Genomic DNA, 21,326 nt, shown 5'->3' with positions numbered 1-21,326 from the left:
ATGAAACAGTTGGGTTTTTCTAGCAAAGTGACATAACAGTTCTTTATATATTACATTTCCAGAGAGGGGCGTGCTGCTCTCATCACCTCCTTTTGTGTGTTCAAGTTCATGGCCCTCTACAGCATCATCCAGTACATCAGTGTCACTTTACTCTACTCTGTACGTACTGTAATGCTGCTTTCATAATCAATAGTAGCTGATAAATCAATAAAAAATACAGTCTCTGAACTGTTGCTTTGGTTTCTTAGATCCTCAGTAACCTTGGAGACTTCCAGTTCCTCTTCATTGATATTGCCATCATCCTTCTTATTGTCTTTACCAGTAAGTAAAAGAAAATTAACAAAGATAAGGTGATGTGTTTTTTATCATGGTTATGTATCTGGCTTTTATTTTTCTATCTTTGCTTCCTGCCTCTTCTGCTCACCGACAATGTCTGTTTTCTGCCCATCCTTTTCTCCCTGCTCTTCTTCAGTGAGTCTGAACCCAGCTTGGAAAGAACTAGTGTCACGTCGTCCCCCATCAGGTCTGATCTCAGGGCCTCTGCTGTTCTCTGTGCTGACCCAGATCCTCATCTGCTTGGGCTTCCAGACCATCACATTCCTTTGGGTCCGACAGCAGCCCTGGTACTCAGTCTGGACGCCACTTACAGAGTGAGTACCCGCTGTAATTTTCTGTGTAACTCCAGCAGGTTTAATCCTGGGCAGGATCACGTGTTTGGTTGTATGTGTTAGTCTGTCTGTCTGTCTAATCTCACAAACTTCAGCATCAGTCAGCGCTGAATTTTGTGGGCACATTTCTGAATGTTTGCTCAAGCACCTCCTCTGTTTGTGGTGATTCAGAATTGTTGATAAACTGTTTTATTGACTGTTTTATACCGTCATTGACAGCTGACTCCTCGCTCCTCTTAACATGCCAGGAGAGGCCTCAAGTCCTCAACACAATCATATAGGAAAAGCATAGAGTGAAAGGTATTTCCAGCGATCGGCTAGGCTACAAATGGGAAACTTTACCTAACCTGTTGTGGGACACATTTTGGCCTTTGTCTTGGCATCCATAGAAAAGTTTGGTCTTATTTCAGACCAGAGCCTCAGCAGGTTGAATTCATTCCTGATGATCCACTAAAGTTAGGAATGATATTAAAAAACAAATCTTTACCACCATCCTGACTGTAAGGGATACAATGTATTTCAGTGCTGAACCAAACTCTCCTTTCACTTATCTCTCTCTCAGTGCCTGCAACCAGTCATCACATATTAATGTGTCTGACCACAATGACACAGAAGTAGACGACCACAACATCCAAAACTACGAGAACACCAGCCTCTTTTATGTCTCCTGCTTCCAGTATCTCATCGTTGCCATTGTTTTCTCAAAGGGCAAACCCTTCAGGCAGCCTAGCTACAAGAATTGTAAGAAACTTGTTTACTAATAAATCTGTCCTAAAACAGTTACAAAGTTACTTCAATGTGTTTTATATCTGTAAGTTTTTGTGTTTACGTGTCTTCTCCACAGGGCCTTTTGTGCTTTCTGCCTTGAGTTTGTATTTTTTCCTGCTGTTCATCATGTTCCACCCTATCAAAGACATTGATGAGTTTCTCGAGGTAAGAAGACACCACTCACACAAGAAACATACCACTTTACTCAGCTCTGGCATAGGCTGTAGCTTGTTTTATTATGTCTTTCAAAATTTTGACATAATATTATGTGCTAGAGCTAGTATGCCTTTCCTTATTTCCTGTCATATATATTGTTATGATTTCAGATGGTCATATTGAACATGGCTATATTTTTAAGGGATTGGATTATCTTTCTCTGCCTCTCTGCGTACAGATTGTTTGTGTCCCGTTTGAGTGGAGGCTAAAACTCTTTCTCATCATCTTTGTCAATTCTGCTGTGTCTGTTTTGGTGGAGGTAAGACACACATTTATACACATTGTAGCAGTAGATGTTTTTCTCATGTTCAGTTTTTTGTTTTTTCATGCGGTGTGCTCATCTTTGTCTCATTTAGCTGGACAGCAGGATCAATCTTGCGTTGTGAGAAGAATTTATGTTGTAAAGTGAAAATGTTCTTTTCTTTAAAGAGATGATGGTGTCTGTAACAGTTAACTCTTAACTTATATGACTGTTTTTTTGATGAAATGTTTACATTATTTGGGCTTTTGAATATCATCAGAGCAGCATACGCTTGTGATGTTGGATAGCTGGATGCTCTTAAAGAAAAAAAATGACTGCTGAACCACTGCATGACAATGAGTAGTTTATGCTGGCTTGCCAAACTCAGTGGAGCAGTATTACCATGCATCTGCCTTCCTTTTTAGATGACTGCCCTTGCGTACATGCACTTCTTAGCGAATGCTCTAGATTATGCTATTTCTTAAAGTTCCAGTGCAAATTTCTTTAACGATTTCAACTGAATTAAAAAAAAAAAACAATCTGCCAAAAATTATTTTTGCACATAATCAAAATTTTCAGCAATGTTTTCAGTGTCTTGAGACAATAGTATCCATGTACTCTCTCTTTTACTAATCTGTTTTATTTGATTTTAACAACACACGTAATGATTAATGCACAACTTGATGGAAGAAAAAACTTTCCATGATTGATTACTTAACTGTATACTATGCAGGATTGTCCTTAAAAAACAATATATATTCTCGCACAAAAGTTATTCCTCTCGCTCATCACAAATGACCCACTAGCAGTGTGTGGCAGTGTATTTATCTGCATGAAAACTGCCCTCTGCCTGTATCTTATATTATTTTGGTTTGTTCAGGACCATTCTGGGTGTCAGCTTTGGACAATGGTTTGTATTCTCCAACCAAATAGCAGTGCAAGGCTGAGACTTTATAAAAACGTAGTGTCTCTATCCTCTGCTCTGTGGATCCGAGCTGCAAAGCTGTGTGCAGATCGGAGCAGAAAAGTCAAGTTGACAAGTTGAAGCATACGCTTCAGCTGAACTCACACAAAATCCAAAAATGCGACACCTTCTGCAGAGTTGTGAGGAGGTATGGGAGTGTTTTTTGTGCTTTAGAACAAAACTGCCTTGAAACAATAGAAAAATAACATTATTTCTTTAATTCACTGCTTTGTCCGCTGCTTTCTCTCTTTAGTCATGCTCTCGCTCACTTGACCACCGCTGCTCTCTCAGTCTCGTTAAGCCGAGGAGGAGAAGCCAAGTTTTAATGACAAATCCTGCATAGTATGCCTTTAATTTAATTTTAACAACACATGTAATAATTTACAAACAACTTGATGAAAGAAAAAAGTTACCACGCTTTATTACTTAAAGCTTGGATTCTCTGTGGCTCTGGAAAAATAATCAAAGATCTCTGTGGAAAAAAAAAACAATGCAGAGGCTATGTGAAATCAAATTAGCCTCTCTGTAACCCTTTCCCCTGCCCACTGCGCTATTCCATAGACCTTCATCCTTGACATCGTCTTATGGAAGCTTGTGTTCAGCCGAGACAAACAGGGCAGCTTTGGCATCACTCCTGTCGCCCCGACACCACAGGTTGGGAAAATCTGACACATTCTTCTTTAGCCCTTTCATTTTCCTCTTGTGTGGTGTTTCCTCCCTCTGTCGCCACTTTCTCTAATGTTACAGACACCTTTCCATTGTAACTTCTAACCAAGACATGCATGTGCGAGACTTCAGTCTCATTCTGACCTGTCCTCTCCTTCTCGTGTCCCTCTGACGGGCCTTCTGTCCACAGCTTGATAACAATAGCAGTTTTATTCCAGACCACTTTACTTCTATTCTCTGGCTCCATTTTGAGATAAGCTTCATAGCTGTTCTTAAAGATTTTACTTAATCACATTCTTGCTGAAGTTGAAAGCTATTTTCACATTTAGAGCTACTGGTGGTTAATGGTAAGCACATTTTAATTTAATTAAGTAGGTTTGTCACTTGGAAGTGATTGGCTTATTTCGAAGTTTGATGATCAAGTGAAGGAGTAATGCTCTCACTTCCTTTAGAAACCACCATAGAACCACCTTGCTAAAGGTAATGAAAACCTTAATCAATGTAATTCCCTGCCAAGCTCTATTTGCTGCACCCTTAGTTTCCCTATTAGTCCTAGATTGCTATGTTAGTCACTGCTGTCAGTGGCTCCTTTCCAGTACAATATAATGAAAAATCAAAGCAGGCTGGCCTTAAATTTCTTTTTTCAATATAAGATTAAGAAAAAAAAATGACTCATTTACTTTTTGTTTTAGTCTGTAATCTGTGGAATCCTTGGTTTGATCTTTAACTCCATGAGCTTGTTTTTAGGGAGTGGGCTCAGTCTTAAAGCTGCCCCTGCCAACTCCTTCAAACGATTATCATGCTGAGTTTTGTTTTGAACAACTTGCATGCATGAACTCTTGTTGCAGTTGATCAGTATAAAGATGTGTGCCTGCGTTTCACACAAATGGCTCTTCTCCAGTGTCACATTTTGCATGCCACAGTTATGTCAGCATGCCTCTGTCAGATTTGCGTTGGTCAGTGAAAGCATTTAAGAAGAAAATGTGACACAAGTTCATGAAACCTTTCATCCCTCACTTTCCCCCTTTGTCTGGTCTTTTTATTTTTTTATTTGTTTATTTTTGGGGTTTTGGTATTTTCAGGGGTTCATTGACCTGCGGGCGTACAAGTGTCTGTCCTGGCTGTGCTGCCCAAGCAAGACGACACCCAAGGCTCGCTATATGCATCTGGCCCAGGAGCTAAGTGTCGACCCTGACTGGCCTCCAAAGCCAACCACCACCACTGAGGCTAAGACCCGCCCAGAAAATGGCTCAACCTATCAAATCATGACCAACTCCTAGCACCCCCCCGAGCCCCTCACAGTGTCTAAATCTGTACCTTTTAAACAGGACGCGTGCATATGACGCGTTCATTGAACAAACATTCGACCCATACAGATAGAACTGTCACAGGATAATTGCTTGTCGTTACGTTTCGCAGAGACTTGCATCAATACTGTAGTTCCAGAGTAGTTGCTGCAAAGCCTTAGGATAACATATGAGAACCAAATAAAGTGAAGTTTCAGTTCTCTCAGCACTCTCACTATCTCTGGCTCAACCACTCGTGCGCTCAGAGGGCTCACTTGAAGAAAAAAACTTTTGTCATGAAAAAAATTTAACATTAAATTTAATTCTCATTCTTTATTGTAATGTCTATTCCCCAAAGCCGAGCAGCATATAACCCAGGCTGGGAGGAGAGGGTGATAAGCCAGATCAAATATAAGCATTGACCTCCTCAGATTTAAAGTCAGTGCAGTTTTAATCCTTTCACTTTGTCTATGTGAAAGGGGTATAAAAGAGAGCCCGCTCTACTTCAGAGCTAGTTTCTGACAGACGTGCTCTCAGAAATGTCATGTAAGAGCATCTTCAAATTTCATTCAAAACCACAGTACTAGATGTCAATTTCAGATGAAGTAAAATAGCCTAATATTACATCTGAGCCTTTCAGAATGATCACTAAAAGAAAAAAGTACAATATAGGATGAAAATGCTGCTAGCCTAGAAGAGGGGTCGTACCCACTCTTAATTCAATGATGAGTAAGATAGAGTCTGGACGAGACTGAGATGAGATTATACTCAACAACTCTGTAAAAGCTGATCATACAGTTTTTAAAAGCATCAAGTCATATTCCTGCAGTCACCGCCTCACTTTTCAGACAGTAACTCGTTTCACAGATCTAACCTGATAGCTACTATGTAGTGGTCTGATACCGCTAATTTATATATATTTATATGCAGAGAGAGACTGAGAGAGAGTCATTTTAACGAGTTAGCAGTACCATCTGGTAAGAATTTATTAGAGAGCATAGAGTCATAACCAAAAAGAAAAGCTTTAAATTTTACCTTGGGCCCCTGGGGATGAATGAAATTACTAATTTGATGCTGGTATTCATATAGTGTTTCAAGCATACTGTGAGTTGTAGAAGACTGGGAGGCTTCAATCAACTTGTTCACAGCAGACAGAAGTTCATGTTCACATTTGCAAGAAAACACAAAAAATAAGTTAATTGGCTGTAAAGAGCCGATGATACAGGTCTGAACAGGTAATGGGGCATTTCCATATTTTGTAAGATTTAGAAATGGTGCATAAGCCTGAAAATACTCACATTTTTTCAGAGCTGACAGAATTAAAATATTTGTAAGGCTGCTGTCATCAACTATAACGTGGCATAGCATCTCTGAAAATCTTATTGTCCCCACGCAGAACAATGAGGGAGAGAGATGCGCTTATCTGCTCGTAGCCACAGGCTGGGACCTGTGGCAGGATCTCCGTTTTGTTTGTCAGAGTTTACTTTAAGGGTTTTTAATAAAGATCTTATGTAGAAAAATGTTTAAAAAAAAAACTGAAAAAAAGACAAAATCCTAAAAACAAATTTCATCTCAGCCTTTTAGGCATGCAAGTGGATCCATTTGTCTGTTGGTCCAGACTGAAATATCTCTACAACTATTGGATGTATTGCCATTAAACTTAGCACAGACATCCAGGGACCCCTAGAGAATGAATTCTAAAGATTTGTTTTTCTGATTTTCATGTTGGTCCACGAACTGTTCAACAACACTTCATATCAGGATACCTCTAAACCAATGACAGAAATCTCATCAGTCTCAGCTGTACTTTGATATTAATCCTAACACGTTACGCTTACATGGTAAGTGTTAACATACGATGCTAACAAGTCTGACAGGGAAGAACATGGCCTTTTCTCTGGCGCTCTTACTTCTCTCGTACAGCCAAACATTTACCCCTTTAGTGGTAAAGATCTAACAGCAGCAAATGTGTCTCTACTTTCTAGTATGGAACGAGCGTTACACCCTCATAGGCCATGAGTGTGGCTCCAAACTTTTATGTTTTTGCATCTATGAGCCTGTCAACATCTAATGACATTAGAGTGGAAAACATACATGACCTGCATGAAGCCAGCTCCCTGTCGTCATGTTTTGAAGACTTGATGGTTGCAATACTAGAAATATTACTACTAAAACAGCATTACTGTAGAATTAAGAAACATCTCCATTAGCATCTCTGTATTAGAAAAATCAGCATGATTCTGGCTGGTTATCACGAAAGTTTAATCACATGCATGAGACCATACAGTTCAAAGCATCCTACATTTACAAGCTCGTGTCAGATTGGCTCCAGAAAGCCAGCAGTAATACTTACATTTATTTACTTTAAAAACATTTCTTCCTATGGAAGACTAATTGAAAGCGTGATAGTTAATAAAGGCAAGGCGTTGTGTATCTCATCAGCTCACTGTGCATTCAAAACATCAGTGCAACAACCTGTGCTGCATTTGATGGCTGCTGATTACCTGATGCTGATTTATACACTTGTATTCATGTATTACACATACAGTAGGCTACCTGCATAGAGAGTTAAGGGCTATATTTTATGTTCACTGCTCTTTCTTTGACTGAAAGTGATGCTCCCCAAAATCTACTCTTAAAGGGTCAAACACTCTAAACTTTTAAGGGGGCTGTGAAAATGTGTGGTTTTTTTTCTCAATATAAACCTGACCGTGGAAATTTAGTTTAAGATAGATCATAAGAATGGCATATTGAGCAAATGGGTGGGCATTCGAGTTTACACTGCAGGAATGGACTAAGTTGTTTTTATTTGCATTTTGCTCGTTTTTTCAAACATAGGATTTGGAAATAATCTCGCTCCTTTCTGTTTTGTACTCCAGTAACAGTTGAGCAACACTGGAACACAGCAGTCAACTTTCCCCTTTCCTGCTATACTTAGATATGTGCTATGCTTGTCTTTTGAAAAGAAAACCAAATTTTAAAGATGGTTAAATGGTGTGGCTTGGGGACAAACATTTTATAAACAGAACGCCAGCTAATGTATAGCTAAACATCAATAGGAGTTAATCTAATGTCAGATCACAAGCGTCAGGGAAGGACACAGATGGGTTGGTTACTGACATATTGTTAAGATGACCTGAATTATCATTAGCCAGATCAAGGGTAATGTTCTTTTATTTATATTATCTCTTTAAGGCTCCGTGCCGCCCTGACGTAACTAATTTTCTACAGAAACAAGAGACTAACGTTAGGTCAGAACCATGGTCTGTATTCAGCAAAAAATGCATAGAGTTTAAGTTTAGATGTAAAGAAAAGAAGCAAAAAAAAAAATTATGGGCTTTCACCTAAAGAAAAGAAAAGAATAAAATTTGATTTAAACACACAACATATTGCAAAGTAAAATATCAGCATAAATACATAATACTCACCCAGTCATCACAACTGTAAAGTAATAAACATGACATCATGTAAATCAGTACTATACAGAAACACAGCAGCCATATAAAGTACTTTACTGATCGCTGAGGGAGTAAAGGAGACACATACCCGGCAGTGCAGGAGCAATGTTGACTGATTGTCTTCTCCTGGTCTCTACCTCTCCCTTCCTCCTTGAGACTGGGAGCCTCAATTTATGTTTTTTTTGCCTTGTTCAAAAAAATGACATCATGATTATATCCTTCCACTGCATACTGTAGTCCTCGCTGTCAGTTTCGTAAAGCTATATCATCTGATGCCCAGAAACAAACTAATAAATGCCGCAGTACTCGACAAAGCAGAACCGTTTCTTTTTGTCAAGCTTGTCCAACTTAGTAACAGTAAGAAAGGGGGAAGGGACTTGGTATCAGTCAATTGATTGAAATAAAGCTGACCACAGCAGCTTCAAAGAAAAAAAAACTTTATAAAGCCACCAGAGATAGCGTTTGATCCTCAAAAGTCAGATTTATCGTGGAGTATCGCTTTAAAGCAAAGACACCAACACACATACAGCTTTTTCTCAATGTCAGTGTAACTGTATACTTGCCTAGCAGCCTGCCTTTCATGAATCTTATGGTTTAGTATAAACGATTTAAAATACTGTGTGTCCCTGAGTATTTTCAGACTGCTGATCAGTGGTTATGAGACACCATGTTAAAAGAATGTTAAACTAAATGTAACGTTACTCTTTCTCCTTGACAAAACTAATTGAAATTATTTTCAAAACATCTGGCAACATCGCTGTATTCGGTGACACTTAATTATGTACAGCACATCGCATTTAGCTTGTCCACTGATTATTAATGATTTTGTTCATATAGAAAAAAAATCAGCAGATTTTTCTTAATATCTGTAATAGTGAGTCTGAAGTTGCTCAGCTCCAAAAGCCATTGTCTATCAAGATGCTTTTAATATTACAAATGCATATGAAACTTGGGATCTATACTGTTTTTATGACAAGTTCAAATGTGAGTGTAGTTTTTAGATACTTGTTTATTTGATGGGCAAACTTATGATATTTTGTGGGTAAATTGTCTGCCTGACAATTGTAGGACTTATAGTACTGTGGATGAAGCTGTTTAGAAATGCCTAACATGGCTCAAATGGACATTCTAGTGCCAATTTGCAGAAAGATTTTTGTTATTTTGTCAGAAATATGGGCCACATGGGTTTTATGCCTCTGAATATTCAGTGGTATTTTTCCTTCTTTATATTTACTTTCAGGGTTTCTTCTTTCTCTAGATACTTACTAAAACTGAATGTTGTGTAAAGAACACAATTAAATGCAATGCAATACTAAGGTTATTGATTCATTTTCCAAAGACTTTTCATCATATCTGTACTGATTATTTGAAGAAAAAAAAAAAAGAAATGTTTAATTTTAATCTGTTTAGTTCCGTCAAATCTGATTTGACTCAGCAGACTTTGCAAGATGATAATAATATTAAAGGTTGGATTCTATCTGTATATATGAGATGTACATTTCTAGTGTGTGCATAAAAGTCAAAAGATTTAGTTATAAAAATGTATGGTTTTTGGATTATCAAAGGGCTGGTGTGTCTTTTTCTACTATTTTGGTACTGTGTTACAATCAGTTGTCTGTCTACTTTTGATTTGTACTGTCTGTTGGATTTATTTGTACTTTCACTTTCATTATGGATTTGCATTAGCTTGGATCTTCCTTATTTGGGCATAAATCCTGGGCATTTATTTCACAAATTGAATCTGTTATTGTGAAGAATGATTGGATCTATATTTGTTCTGTCTTGGGTAAAAGCAATGCAACACGTCTACTCGAAATTTGGAAGAAAATTTGGAAGAGTCCTGAGTGGAAACATTTGTCTCTAAAAGTAGACTTTTAAAGGGATAGTTGCTTTTTTTGAATGGGGTTGTATGTATGTGTATCCACAGACAATGCATTACCTATAGTAGATGTCAGTCAGCACGGCCCCATTATTTAGGAGCAGACCAGAGTCTGACACAGAAGCTACGCAATCTACTGCTGTAGAGGGGAAAGCAACAAAATGCATTTTAGTCACCTAAAAAAAGTCCCATGTAAAAAAAAAAAAAATCAATATCAGTTAAAGTACATGCTATATTGAGAGTATTTTTACTGCTTCAGCTTCATATCAGACAGTGATCTCCAATGGGAAAATTAAGTCATTATATTGTTCTCTTCAGTGACAGACTCTATTGAAAAACAGTGATTTAATATTGTTAAACACAGGAGCTGCTGGTCTGTTGCTGCCTCCATCAGTTGTTTTGTTTGTGCTATTGTGCGACTTTGGCATTATAAAGGGTTAGTTCCGGTTTATTAAGTCACACAATAATACAAACTTAACACCTGATGCAAGCAGGGGAAGACGAGCAGCTCCTGTGTTCAGCATGTTACATTTACTGTTTTTGTCAGTGGAGTCTGGTAGCTGTAAAGGAAGCATAGATTGGAATCTAAAGCCGTCAACAGCCTCCTTATCACAATGGGCCGTCTGACAGAAGGGTAAAGCGGTGAAAATACTCTCAATGTAGTATACACTAAAACTGATATTGATTTTTTTTTTTTTTTTTTTTTTGGTGGGACTTTTTTTAGGTAGCTAAAATAGCTCAAGTTACTGACCTCCATCCAGGGCAGACCATTGTTTGGCTTCTGTGTTTGACTCAAGCCTGCTTCTCCAAACTTGTGGTGAGCCAACTGACATTTACTGTTTGTAATACACTTGGTATATATTAGAGCCTCATACAAAACTACTTCAAAAACTCCAAAATATCCCTTTAAGCTTTTTTTTTCCTGCTTTGCTTTGCTTTTGTCTCAGTGCTTTGTGTAATATATAGGACCTGACACAAGAAGGGAATTCTGCTGTTGTTGAATATTTGGCACCTCCTCACGAATTCATAATTAGAGCAACATCAGACAATCTTGTTTTTTTTTCTGTTCAATCATCCAATGTAGATATTTTACTTTGTTTGTCTGGAACTTTTAAAAAGATAATTTACATCTGTGTAAAATTAAAAATGTAATTGGCAAAAAGAATGTGCATTGCTGCTCGATATCAGCGATCTATTGTGACTATATTGCTGCTAGGGCAAAATGATTCAGCTGTGTCATAACTGTGCACCTTGATGCAGAAAATTAATCAATTTGATGACGTGCAAAGTGTAAATACTACTATTGCTTGTCTTCTGTGCTACAGATTTGCCTTTTATTCTGACACAGTTATGTCAAAACAATGGCTTTTATGCTGAAACCTCTATGCTCTTATACAGGTACAACATATACCGACTGTTGACAGTTATCATTGGCCTCTTATTCACATCATGTATTTTAAACAAACTATGGAATGGCATTTAGATTGAGTCAGCCACTGAGGTAATGAAGCCTCATGTGGATGTTGTTTCCTCAGGGAAATGTGTCTATTTGTAATGAATAAAGAAAATAATAAAAGTTGATATCCAAACTGAATTAAAATATATAGTTGGTGAGACTTTTTATTACAGTCCACCTGTGCTGTATGTCAGCTCTTTCAGTACAGTTTATTTGGTGGGCTTTTTATTTGCAGCTCCCACACCTCAGCAAGAGGCTCATCTAGGGTCTTTGTCTTATTTTTATTGGCAGAGATGTACTTTTTTTTTGGGAAAATTTTTGTACTTAATTTATTTTAATTTATTTTTATTTTTTTCTCCCTAAGGATTGTATTTCAGATTTATCTTTTTCTTTCTTTTCAATAAATGTTCTTAAAACAGCACATTTGCGAGTTATTGGTTTTCATTGTGCATGTGTGGAATACCATATAGCTGCAGAACCTACAGCAGAGTAGGTAGTAATATGTAGAGAATTGTTAGCAGGCCTAGCGCTGCCAATATGTTGCAGAAATTCAAAGTACAATCCTTAGAGCTTACCTATTTACAAGATTTGGTAGTTGCAGTATCTGTTAAATTGATGTATTCACATATTTACTGACTTTACAAGTTGATAGGGATCACCTAAATGTAAACAACTGGACAGCATTTGATGGATAACAAAGGCAACAAACATATCCGAATCCTCCAAATCAGATATAAGATATCTAATTCAGCAGAGCCTTTAAAACGATTTTGATGAAATCATTCTAGAAGTGTGGACTTTGGAGGATCCAGACCCTGAATTTGGACATATTTTAGGTTACAGAACAATACACAGTTCCTTCTCACTGGTGTTGGGACTCGCCCTGAAGTAAAACAAATAGCTGACATAAAATGATGTGTATACATCAGGGGGGCAGGAAAATGGTTGTACCAACTGGATTATCTGTAATTATTTTGAGAGTGAGACCAGAGAGATTTAACACACACACATTTTGAATGTGTTGACTTCTGGACCTTCCTGTGAGACAGGCAAAATCGTGTCTATACAACAAGTACCCTGTCAATATTAAGAATGAGCATTTGTTCCCAACAATAAAACCATGAAAGTAGCAGGGGACTTTTATTTTGACAATTCACATCACAAATGGATGCAGAAAAATTGACCAGAAAGCAATAAATCAAGAGTTCGATGCACAAAGTTTTATAAAAGAGGACCTCCATATAGTCCCCCTTTCATTAGTTCCCCCCAATGTTGAAACTGACATCCTTGTCTACATGGACAGCTTTCAGCTAAGATCACACAACTAACTATACATATTGTCATCACATAACTGGGCAGCTGTCTGGTAGATATGGGTTTAATCTCAGTTGCACTTTGTCCTTATCTGGTCTAAACTGGACCTGTTTATTCAAATTACATCTTTATCAATCATGTTAACAGAATTGTCCATGTAAAGGTCCAAACTAACAGGCAGCTCTTAAAACAGTGTCTATTACAGTCCAGAAAACACCAGGAAAAAAAATACAAGCAAAAAAAAATATAAACTGAATATTGACAACAATAATCCAATTTAGGAAAACCAATAACGATAAAAATAAATACCAAATCAGTTGGTAGAGTCGATCCCCTTAATTAAGACAACCTTTCATTCACGGCCAACAATGGTCCACAGGCGTTCTTAAAAATATCCTCTCATATGACGCCATAATATGATAATCTTACTATCATGTCATGCCATTGGTAGTGATCCCACTGGCCCAGATAAGTCATTTTAAAACCGACATCCCAAAATACAGAATTTAGATCCCCTGTAGGAACTATTTCACTGATGTGTTTTCTGTCGGTGCTGATTTGAAAGTAGTACCCTTCACAGGAAGTAGTTTCAGTTTGGCTGTGTCCTTGTTAGCTAACGAGCTAGTTAGCTGCCATAACAGGCGAGCAAATGTGAACTATTTGGAAAGATGAATTAAACCGCGCTTAAAGGGTGATTTTGAAAGAGATTCGTGTTGACCCGCTGTTGATAACAGCACCATGTTTCGTGTCGGGAGTAAAGCTGCCTGGTAAGTTCCCATTTAATAGAGGTAACGGTAGCAGGAGCTAGCTGTGTTAGCTGCGGTGGAGTGAAAGCTCACACATCGTTAGCTGGTCATTTTGACAGCTGAGGACAGCGTAGCTAGCTGCCTAAATCGTGTCGAAAGCCATCGTCCTAGTTTAAGGACACATGTCAGAAATATATATTTAACGTTAGCTATCTAGATACTAACTGACCTCTCCTTAACTGACATTTATTAGAAGCTGCAAAGCGACCTTTTGGATTTTGACGTTACTGTAATGTTAGCCAGGTAACGTAGCGTGCTAACCCGGCTGTTTGGAGAATGTACCATAACGTTACAGAGTCTGAATTGATAAACATCACTTGTTTGAGCTGTGTATTGTCTAATGTTGTTTGCTTAGCTAAGCATAAGATAGTAACGTAACGTTACCGTAAATTTGTTTACAAAGTGTTTCTTGCTGATAGGTGACGTTGCTGGTTACCTTTACTAAATCGTCTCTCGCCCGCATGTTTTTGCTTTTTGTGGTATTATCTTGTATTAAAAGGACCACTTACATAATTGATCGCCTCTTCACAGTATGACATTGTTACACAAACAACAATAACGTAGCTTTGCATGTTATATTTAGCTGTCAGTTGCTGTGTACATTATCTCGTAGGATTGCTCTGTTCAGTAGTCTCAGGCCTTCCCTGATGATGGATTCACAGGCTGGAAATGAAGAAATCCTTTCTGAGTTGTATTATCTTGATCCTACCATTGTTGCAACTACTGTTATTGTAACAACAGCTAGAACTTCTGATATTGGTTTCATAATATATGATAATATAATAATATCTTTAATCTTCTGCTTTTCAAAGCACAGGTACAAGGCAACAAAATCATAAGTCACAAGTGTTAGGAAATTAAACGAAAAATAAAAGTAAAATCAGGAAAGGCTTTCCAATGAAAGCATGTTTTAAGAAGAGACTTTAAAAAAATCATTGACATTGCTCCAGAGCCTCCGGGCCCTGACTGCAAACACTTGGCCCGACAAGCATTACAAAGAGCAACTTACACGGCCACCTGCCTCCCCAATCTTATTGAGCATCTCTGGGACACGTTGGTCACCCAAAGGTCCCCCCAGTCCACGATGGGGCCTCCTTGGATAAGACTAGGCTCCTACCTGTCAAGACATGAACACAGGACCTCTGGGGGTTTCCTGTGCTGTCTTGCACCAGGGCGTTGGTGGCGAATCTTCTGAGTCCTGTGGGCCATTACTGAACAGTTTTTATAGTGAATTGTCCTGCACGAGGTCACTGCCATTGGCAAATGCCCCCCTACCCCTGCCGTTAGTATTGGGGGGGTATTTGGGCTGCAGCGGTGTTTGGGCGGGTGGAGCACATCAGGTGAATGCCAGGTTTTCCAGCAAAACATTGCATTATAACAAGATGATCAATGTTATTTATTTCTCCTGTCAGTGGTTTTAAACTTTTGCCTGATTGGTGTTTAATTAATGCAATGGTGTTTATAGGCATAGGAGGGGGCGTCTGGTGGCGCAGTGGATAGAGCAGGCGCCCCATGTATGAAGGCAGTCTTTGCTGCAGCGGCTGCGGGTTCGATTTCAGCTCGCGGCCCTTAGCTGCATGTCATCCCCTCTCTCTTCCCCTTTTACACTATCAATCTTTTATCCTATCTAATAAAGGCAAAATGCCAAAAAAAAATAACCTTTTAAAAAATAGGCACAGTAGTTTTGTTTAATTTCTCTATCTTCTCAGCATGGCCTGCAGGAACCTGGTCTCCACCAACATGGGAGTGAGATTTCGGGTACCGCTGCAAAAGCTGCACCCCCTGTCCCGTGCCATCCACCACCGCTACTCTGGAAACACCAACCCCCAGCGTACCCCTCATCGCACAGCAGCCCGCTATTTTACCTCCATGTCACGGTTGCCTATGCGGCCACCTAAGCCTCCCCCAGGATCAGGGGGCTATGGCCACCAGCAGCAGCGCAACTTTTGGGTGGCCCGCCTCGCTGCCCGGCTTTTAAAGCTCCGATATATTCTGTTTGGAACGGCAGTGGGAGGAGGGTACACTGCTAAAAAGGTCAGTATTGAGTGTCTCTCACTTTTAATTCTCAGTTTTCTCATCATTGCAGAGTAAGAACATTTACGGAGGCCAACATAAGAAGTCACCAGCCATCTTAATTTTTCCCATGCCATCATCTGCAGTAAAACCTTTCCCATGGCACTTTTAAGAGCTGTCCTCTGCCGTTTCTGGCTGTAATCACATTTATTAAAAACAGTTTAGGAAAACCTAAATTCATGGAAAGCTAACATAAGCTTGTTATTTTATCTTCAGACCTATGAAGAGTGGAAGGACATGCTGCCTGATTTTAGTGAATACAACTGGGTCATTCCTGATTTTGTCTGGGAACTGAGTGAACAAATTGATCTTGGTAAGTGTGATAATTTTCCACAATCCAAGCTAATGTGCTAATTCCTGACTTTGTCTTCCTTGTAAAAGATCTCTGATTTCTGTTAGGCAAACTGCGGTTATTCTTAGGTCGTGCTTGAAACATGGCTGCACAGTTAAGCATTATGAAATTAGGCTCCTAACCTCAAATCTTCTCTATCCACAGATAAACTGGCCAAAGCTCTACCAGAGATGGAGGAAATAGCCAAACTACTACCTGACCTCGACAAGATCGGCGAGAACTTCACTTTCCTCAAAAGCCTCCTGTCCTCTGGTGAGTGATCAAACCTCAACTATGTTTTCATAAAGTTATAATAATAGAAATAAAATTATTTGCAGACATCAGAGTATCTAGTTCTGTGTCTAAATTTAAAATTAAGAAAACAGTAGTTGTACCCATGCAAACTTATCTTCCACCCTTGTATTGGTCTTTGCTTATATTTAATATATCCAACAGTTAAGTTTGGTGCCCTATACCTTGCTTAAATTACGGTATCTGTGTCTCTGGTGACATTGTGTTGCTCTACCTCAGAGTGACCTCAGTAAAATGAGATAACATAGACTCAGAGTAATGAAAAAATATGCGGAAGTAGCCTGCTTCTTGCTCTGAATTGCTGCTTTTCTGCAACAGCCCTCCTGCCTCTGGTTGTGGTTGCTCGGTTACTCTACAAAGAGCCCTCTTTTTACACCAAATAATCAATGAGAGTTGCAACAGTGGTTTTGTAGGGGATGCTAAAAAACACATCTTGTACGATGGTGCTGCAAACAGTCTTTTAATCAGATGGGACGTGGTGCACATTGCTGAGCAGTCCTGAATAGACTGTTGTCAAATATATATTTAGAAACAAGCATTTCTGTGTTCATTTCACATTACGCTTTTAAAAGCATTATCTCACAACATACAAAAATTGCCTTTTCATTCCGCCATGGCTTTCAAATAACTTTGCTCATAGCTCACTGTGGTGCACATATCCCAACTGTGGAAGAATGTTTGACAAAAGGGGCCGCTATTTCTAAAAAAAAAAATCATCCTCTCACCATCAAAAAATCTTGAAGCTTGCTTTAGATTAATCAGCATAATAAACGGGATTACATATTTGCTGAATAATCTCAAGCGAGGTGGTGTTCCGGAATATTCTGTTAAAGGGAAACTTTGGTATTTCTAAACTGGTCCCTGTTTTCCCACGTTTTTGTGTCCAAGTGACTAAAGGAGACAAGAATTTCTGATATTGGTCCAGTATTGATTGACAGTGCTCCAGCTGTAGCGGCAAAACACACTGCAATGTAATCCCTATGGGCATCTATGCATCTTCAGTTTACGTCTGTTAAAACTGGATAATTTTACTGACAGATTGTTATTGTAAGTGTCTGACAACATTATGGAAAAGACCTTAAAGAAAAATGAAATGTTTTGCCTTACCTTTGGCTGATCTGGCCGGTTTCTAATTGTGTTTAACCAGTTGCTCAAGGAGAGGTCTCGTTCTGAAATTCTGTGGACTTTTCTACGTCACTGATGCTAGGCCCTCTACAAACTTGTCGTTACTCCTCTCTCCAACTCTCAGAAATGTTTTTCACCATTTTTTTCTGCAACAAATCATCTTTCACAACTTTTTAGATCAAGACTTCAACTGAGCAAGACTTAGTCACAATAACAAACAGGGTAGCAAATGGTAAGGGAAAAAAAAAATCATTTCTCTGTATTTGCTGTGATGTTGTCAGACTTTAGCCTGTCATTGGCAACACCACACACTTTAAATGAACATAAACTGATGGTGCACATTTACCCATAGGGATCACATCACAGGCTGTTTGCTGCTGCAGCTGAAGCGGTCTCTCCCAAAACTGGAAATACCAATTTCAATGGTAGTCTTTATTAGTCACTCAGACAAAAAAGCATGAAAAAGTAGGGTCCAAGTTTAAAAAACACACAAAAGTTTCCCTTTAAGAGTTCATTTAAAATAGTTAAGAATTAAAAATCCCAAAAGATTTTTTTATTAAGTAACAAAGTAAAGGAAGTGACAAATGTTTTATGTCGTAATGCAACAAGTCCTTTTCTACCAATAAATCACTACCCATTCGTGGAAATGTCTTTAAAAAAGAATCAACTCTCGATCGGCTGGTAATGACTAAAACATGACATTTTGAGCTCCTTGAGGCTCAGTTTGGTGTGTGCTGCTTATCTCTTTTAACAGTTTCTCATTAAGTGGCTGCTTCACTCGAAGCTCCAGCACAGCAGCGGCTTTGATTTAATCCACATCATTTAGTTGTGTCCCTGCTTTGACCACCATCCCTCTGCTTCTGTCTTTTATGATTTTTATTATCTTGTGTTGTTCTTCCTTTTTCCTCCTCCCCAACCCTCCTGTCCTCCACATTCTTCACAGGTGTGAGTTTGGGTAGTGAAGTCAAAGGAGCTTCTGGTCTGCATCTGTTGTTAGGTGTGTAAACCCTGCTCTCAGTAGCGCTGCCCACTCCCCCCTTTTCTCTCTGCCGCTGTTTGACCATCCCCTTGCCACAATATTGGTATGGTTGTGGGTTCCTGCTTGCCATGGTTTGGGTCTAAAGGTGGTAGAAGAGCATCTACACAGGATGTTGGCTTCCGGGTGGCAGACCAGTGCTGCCTTCAACAGTGGCAGTGTTCATGTTAAATGCAGGTTTTGTATTCAGTGAAATGTGTGAACCTGTCACTAGGATGGTGAAAAAAGGTGAAAAATGGTTCAGAGGAATATGCTTATTTATGTAAACATCCAAATTAAATCTTTGGCATCTGTTTACTAGAATCTGTAAAAGCTTTACTCTTTCTCTTTCTTTCTAAATTCTTTTAACTCCTTTAAGATCTCAAATTGTTACTTTTCCCTAGTTAATATATAAGCTAGTACAGTGATAGAATCATGTTAAATAGTGGCAATAACCCAACATTAGTTTTGATTTTCCTGGTCTGAAAAGCTCTTAAATGCAGATCCAGTGTGTTCACCGTTAGTATGTCCCCCTCTTCCCTTTTGACTCTCTTTAACCTGACTGTCCGTGGCTTTACTTTGTTCTACCTGTGTGGTCTTTGCCTCCTTTGACTTCCACCCTCTCTCTCCCCTGGCCTGTATTGGCTGCTTTCTTTAATTACATTTGCATTCACTAACCTCTGAGGTGACCTCAGTCTGCTTTTAGTTATTTCCACTCAAATGTTTGGAAAATGCACTCAAAATACATTGAAATAGGAACTACCATTGAGGTTTTAATATGTCAAGATGCTGACGTATGTTAATGCACACTAAATATTTGTCTTCTTAAATAATGACAAATAGTGGCAGAATAATAGATAAGTAATAAATGTAATAATAACATAACTCTTTAGATAATTCAAGGTTATGTACAGCGTATAGAAAGACCTTATCTTTCAAAGTCATTCATACAGACGCTTTGCCAAGCCAGACAGGACCACACCTCTGCTGTGAGTCATAGTGCTCAACAAAGGAGTGTTCCTGTTTTATTTTTTATTTTTTTTGTCATCAGCCTCACAGTTACACACCATTACTTAAGGAAAATCACAATGTCAAGTTTTCATATTCATGTATTTTGTGTACTAACATGTTACATTAGAGTATGCACATCACAGTGCAGTGTGCTGCCTTTGTAAACATTATTACTTATTTCTATGGCTGTGCAGAATTTGCTTTGTGCATGGCAATAACAGCATGCTTCACATCATAAAAAGTGATTCACTCACTTTAGACAGTGTTGATCATTTAGTGCCAGTTTATGTTTTAAGTTGTTAAAAACATATGAATTCTTAACTCTTTTTTCCAATTTTCTTTGTTCCTCATGTAATTGTTAGAATTTTTATTTTTATTTTTTGCATTTTGCCAATCGGATGTTCTGTTTAAATTAAATCAAATCAAATCAAACTTTATTCCAGACACAGGGAAGGTCCGTAGTAAAACACAGACAGAAACAGAGTAGATTAACAGAACATATGCATGAATAAATAAGTTAAAAAAATATATATATTTGAATAAAGGCATTGATAATTACTTTTAGTAATCTTTTATTGCATATTTTTATAAGTTGCTCGAAAACCTTCAGGTGCACTAAATGTTTTAAAGATGGTTTCTAAACCTCCTGGAACTTATTACATGATAACTAGCAATGCAATCTTTAAACAATCTTGATTTTTTTTTTTTGCTGTGGCTTGCACTATTAAAGCATTATTGGAGATTATATATTTTTTTTAAAATGTAGTCACTGGAAAATTAGCTGGTTAGATTAATAATTCAGTAATCACAAACTTTTTTCATGACGCCGAGTGGACTGCTTTATTCCGACTGTTGAAAGAAGTTGAGTTTGGCAATAAAAAAAAACCAACAAAAAAACTACTAATATTCTCAAATATGTTATATTAGTATAAATTAGTGCAGAATTTTCCAAGCATTTGAAATGTAATCACTCTGGTTTTTAATTCTCTAATCACACGCATGGTTTAAATTGATGGCTTTCTGGCATCTTTTTGCTACGGGCATTATTGCTTTCCTAAGCCTGTTTACATTCAGCATTGAGTAATCAAAGATGCATTTTTACAAGTTACTTCATTCTGTGTTGTTGTGTTTCCACTGGTAGAAACCTCAGGCGATCCTCCACTCAAGGCCACAGATTCATCCACTGCAGCCACGCAAGATGGCAGCGACAAGCAATACAAAAAGGCAAGTTTGCATAACCTTTTGACACCTCGCACCTTTGTCCTCTGTTCTCTTCCACTGCTCAGTTTCACTCAGCTCCTCTCCGCTGCTTGGCTATGTTTCACTTCAGTGGAAAGACCTGTAGTGGATTGAATCAAGATGTACTCAAAGAAAAATTCATATCTTTTTGTATTGTTCAAGACATAAAACAATAACCTTTAAGGGCCTTGAGGTACAAAGTAGACTTAATGGCCTCACATAAGTTGTTAAAATTGATCCAAACAAGGCCGTAGTTATATGAATGTCTGCACTCACAAAGGACTTCAAATAAAAGTGACCCCTCAATGGCATATATTTGCTAATATGGGGAAATGTCATCTTTTTGAGTGCATTTTGATTCAATTAACTGAATGTGATTTATGTAAAAATTGGCTCTTCCCATTTTTTGACAGTAACAGTACGATTAAAAATGTCGAAGGTTTTATTGCTACCATGTACATATTGTATGGCACTCATTGTTAGTATGACCTGAGACTT

At 38.3% G+C, this 21,326-nt stretch overlaps 2 protein-coding genes across 5 annotated transcripts in view; both read left to right on the top strand.

Moving 5' to 3' along the window:
• Window positions 1–12,023, top strand: part of atp13a3 (ATPase 13A3) — a 43,501-nt gene extending 31,478 nt beyond the window's left edge. Inside the window, 8 exon segments of the mRNA XM_042516049.1 lie at window positions 63–159; window positions 249–321; window positions 473–650; window positions 1,231–1,409; window positions 1,513–1,601; window positions 1,831–1,911; window positions 3,419–3,511; window positions 4,606–12,023. Coding sequence (XP_042371983.1) covers window positions 63–159; window positions 249–321; window positions 473–650; window positions 1,231–1,409; window positions 1,513–1,601; window positions 1,831–1,911; window positions 3,419–3,511; window positions 4,606–4,803 — 988 coding nt within the window. The 3' untranslated portion in view covers window positions 4,804–12,023.
• Window positions 12,024–13,516: 1,493 nt separating this feature from the next.
• Window positions 13,517–21,326, top strand: part of opa1 (OPA1 mitochondrial dynamin like GTPase) — a 49,117-nt gene continuing 41,307 nt past the window's right edge. For 2 of the 4 annotated variants that reach the window (XM_042516031.1, XM_042516019.1), the window contains exons 1-6: window positions 13,517–13,683; window positions 15,432–15,756; window positions 16,012–16,108; window positions 16,292–16,399; window positions 18,507–18,560; window positions 20,731–20,813. In XM_042516031.1, coding sequence (XP_042371965.1) covers window positions 13,655–13,683; window positions 15,432–15,756; window positions 16,012–16,108; window positions 16,292–16,399; window positions 18,507–18,560; window positions 20,731–20,813 — 696 coding nt within the window. In that variant the 5' untranslated portion in view covers window positions 13,517–13,654. The remainder of the gene's footprint in view (window positions 13,684–15,431; window positions 15,757–16,011; window positions 16,109–16,291; window positions 16,400–18,506; window positions 18,561–20,730; window positions 20,814–21,326) is intronic. The other 2 variants (XM_042516039.1, XM_042516025.1) reach the window with 1 other exon arrangement.

Source organism: Plectropomus leopardus, chromosome 3, assembly GCF_008729295.1.
Source record: "Plectropomus leopardus isolate mb chromosome 3, YSFRI_Pleo_2.0, whole genome shotgun sequence".
NCBI lineage: Eukaryota > Metazoa > Chordata > Actinopteri > Perciformes > Serranidae > Plectropomus > Plectropomus leopardus.
This window is presented reverse-complemented; position numbering and strand designations above follow the sequence as displayed.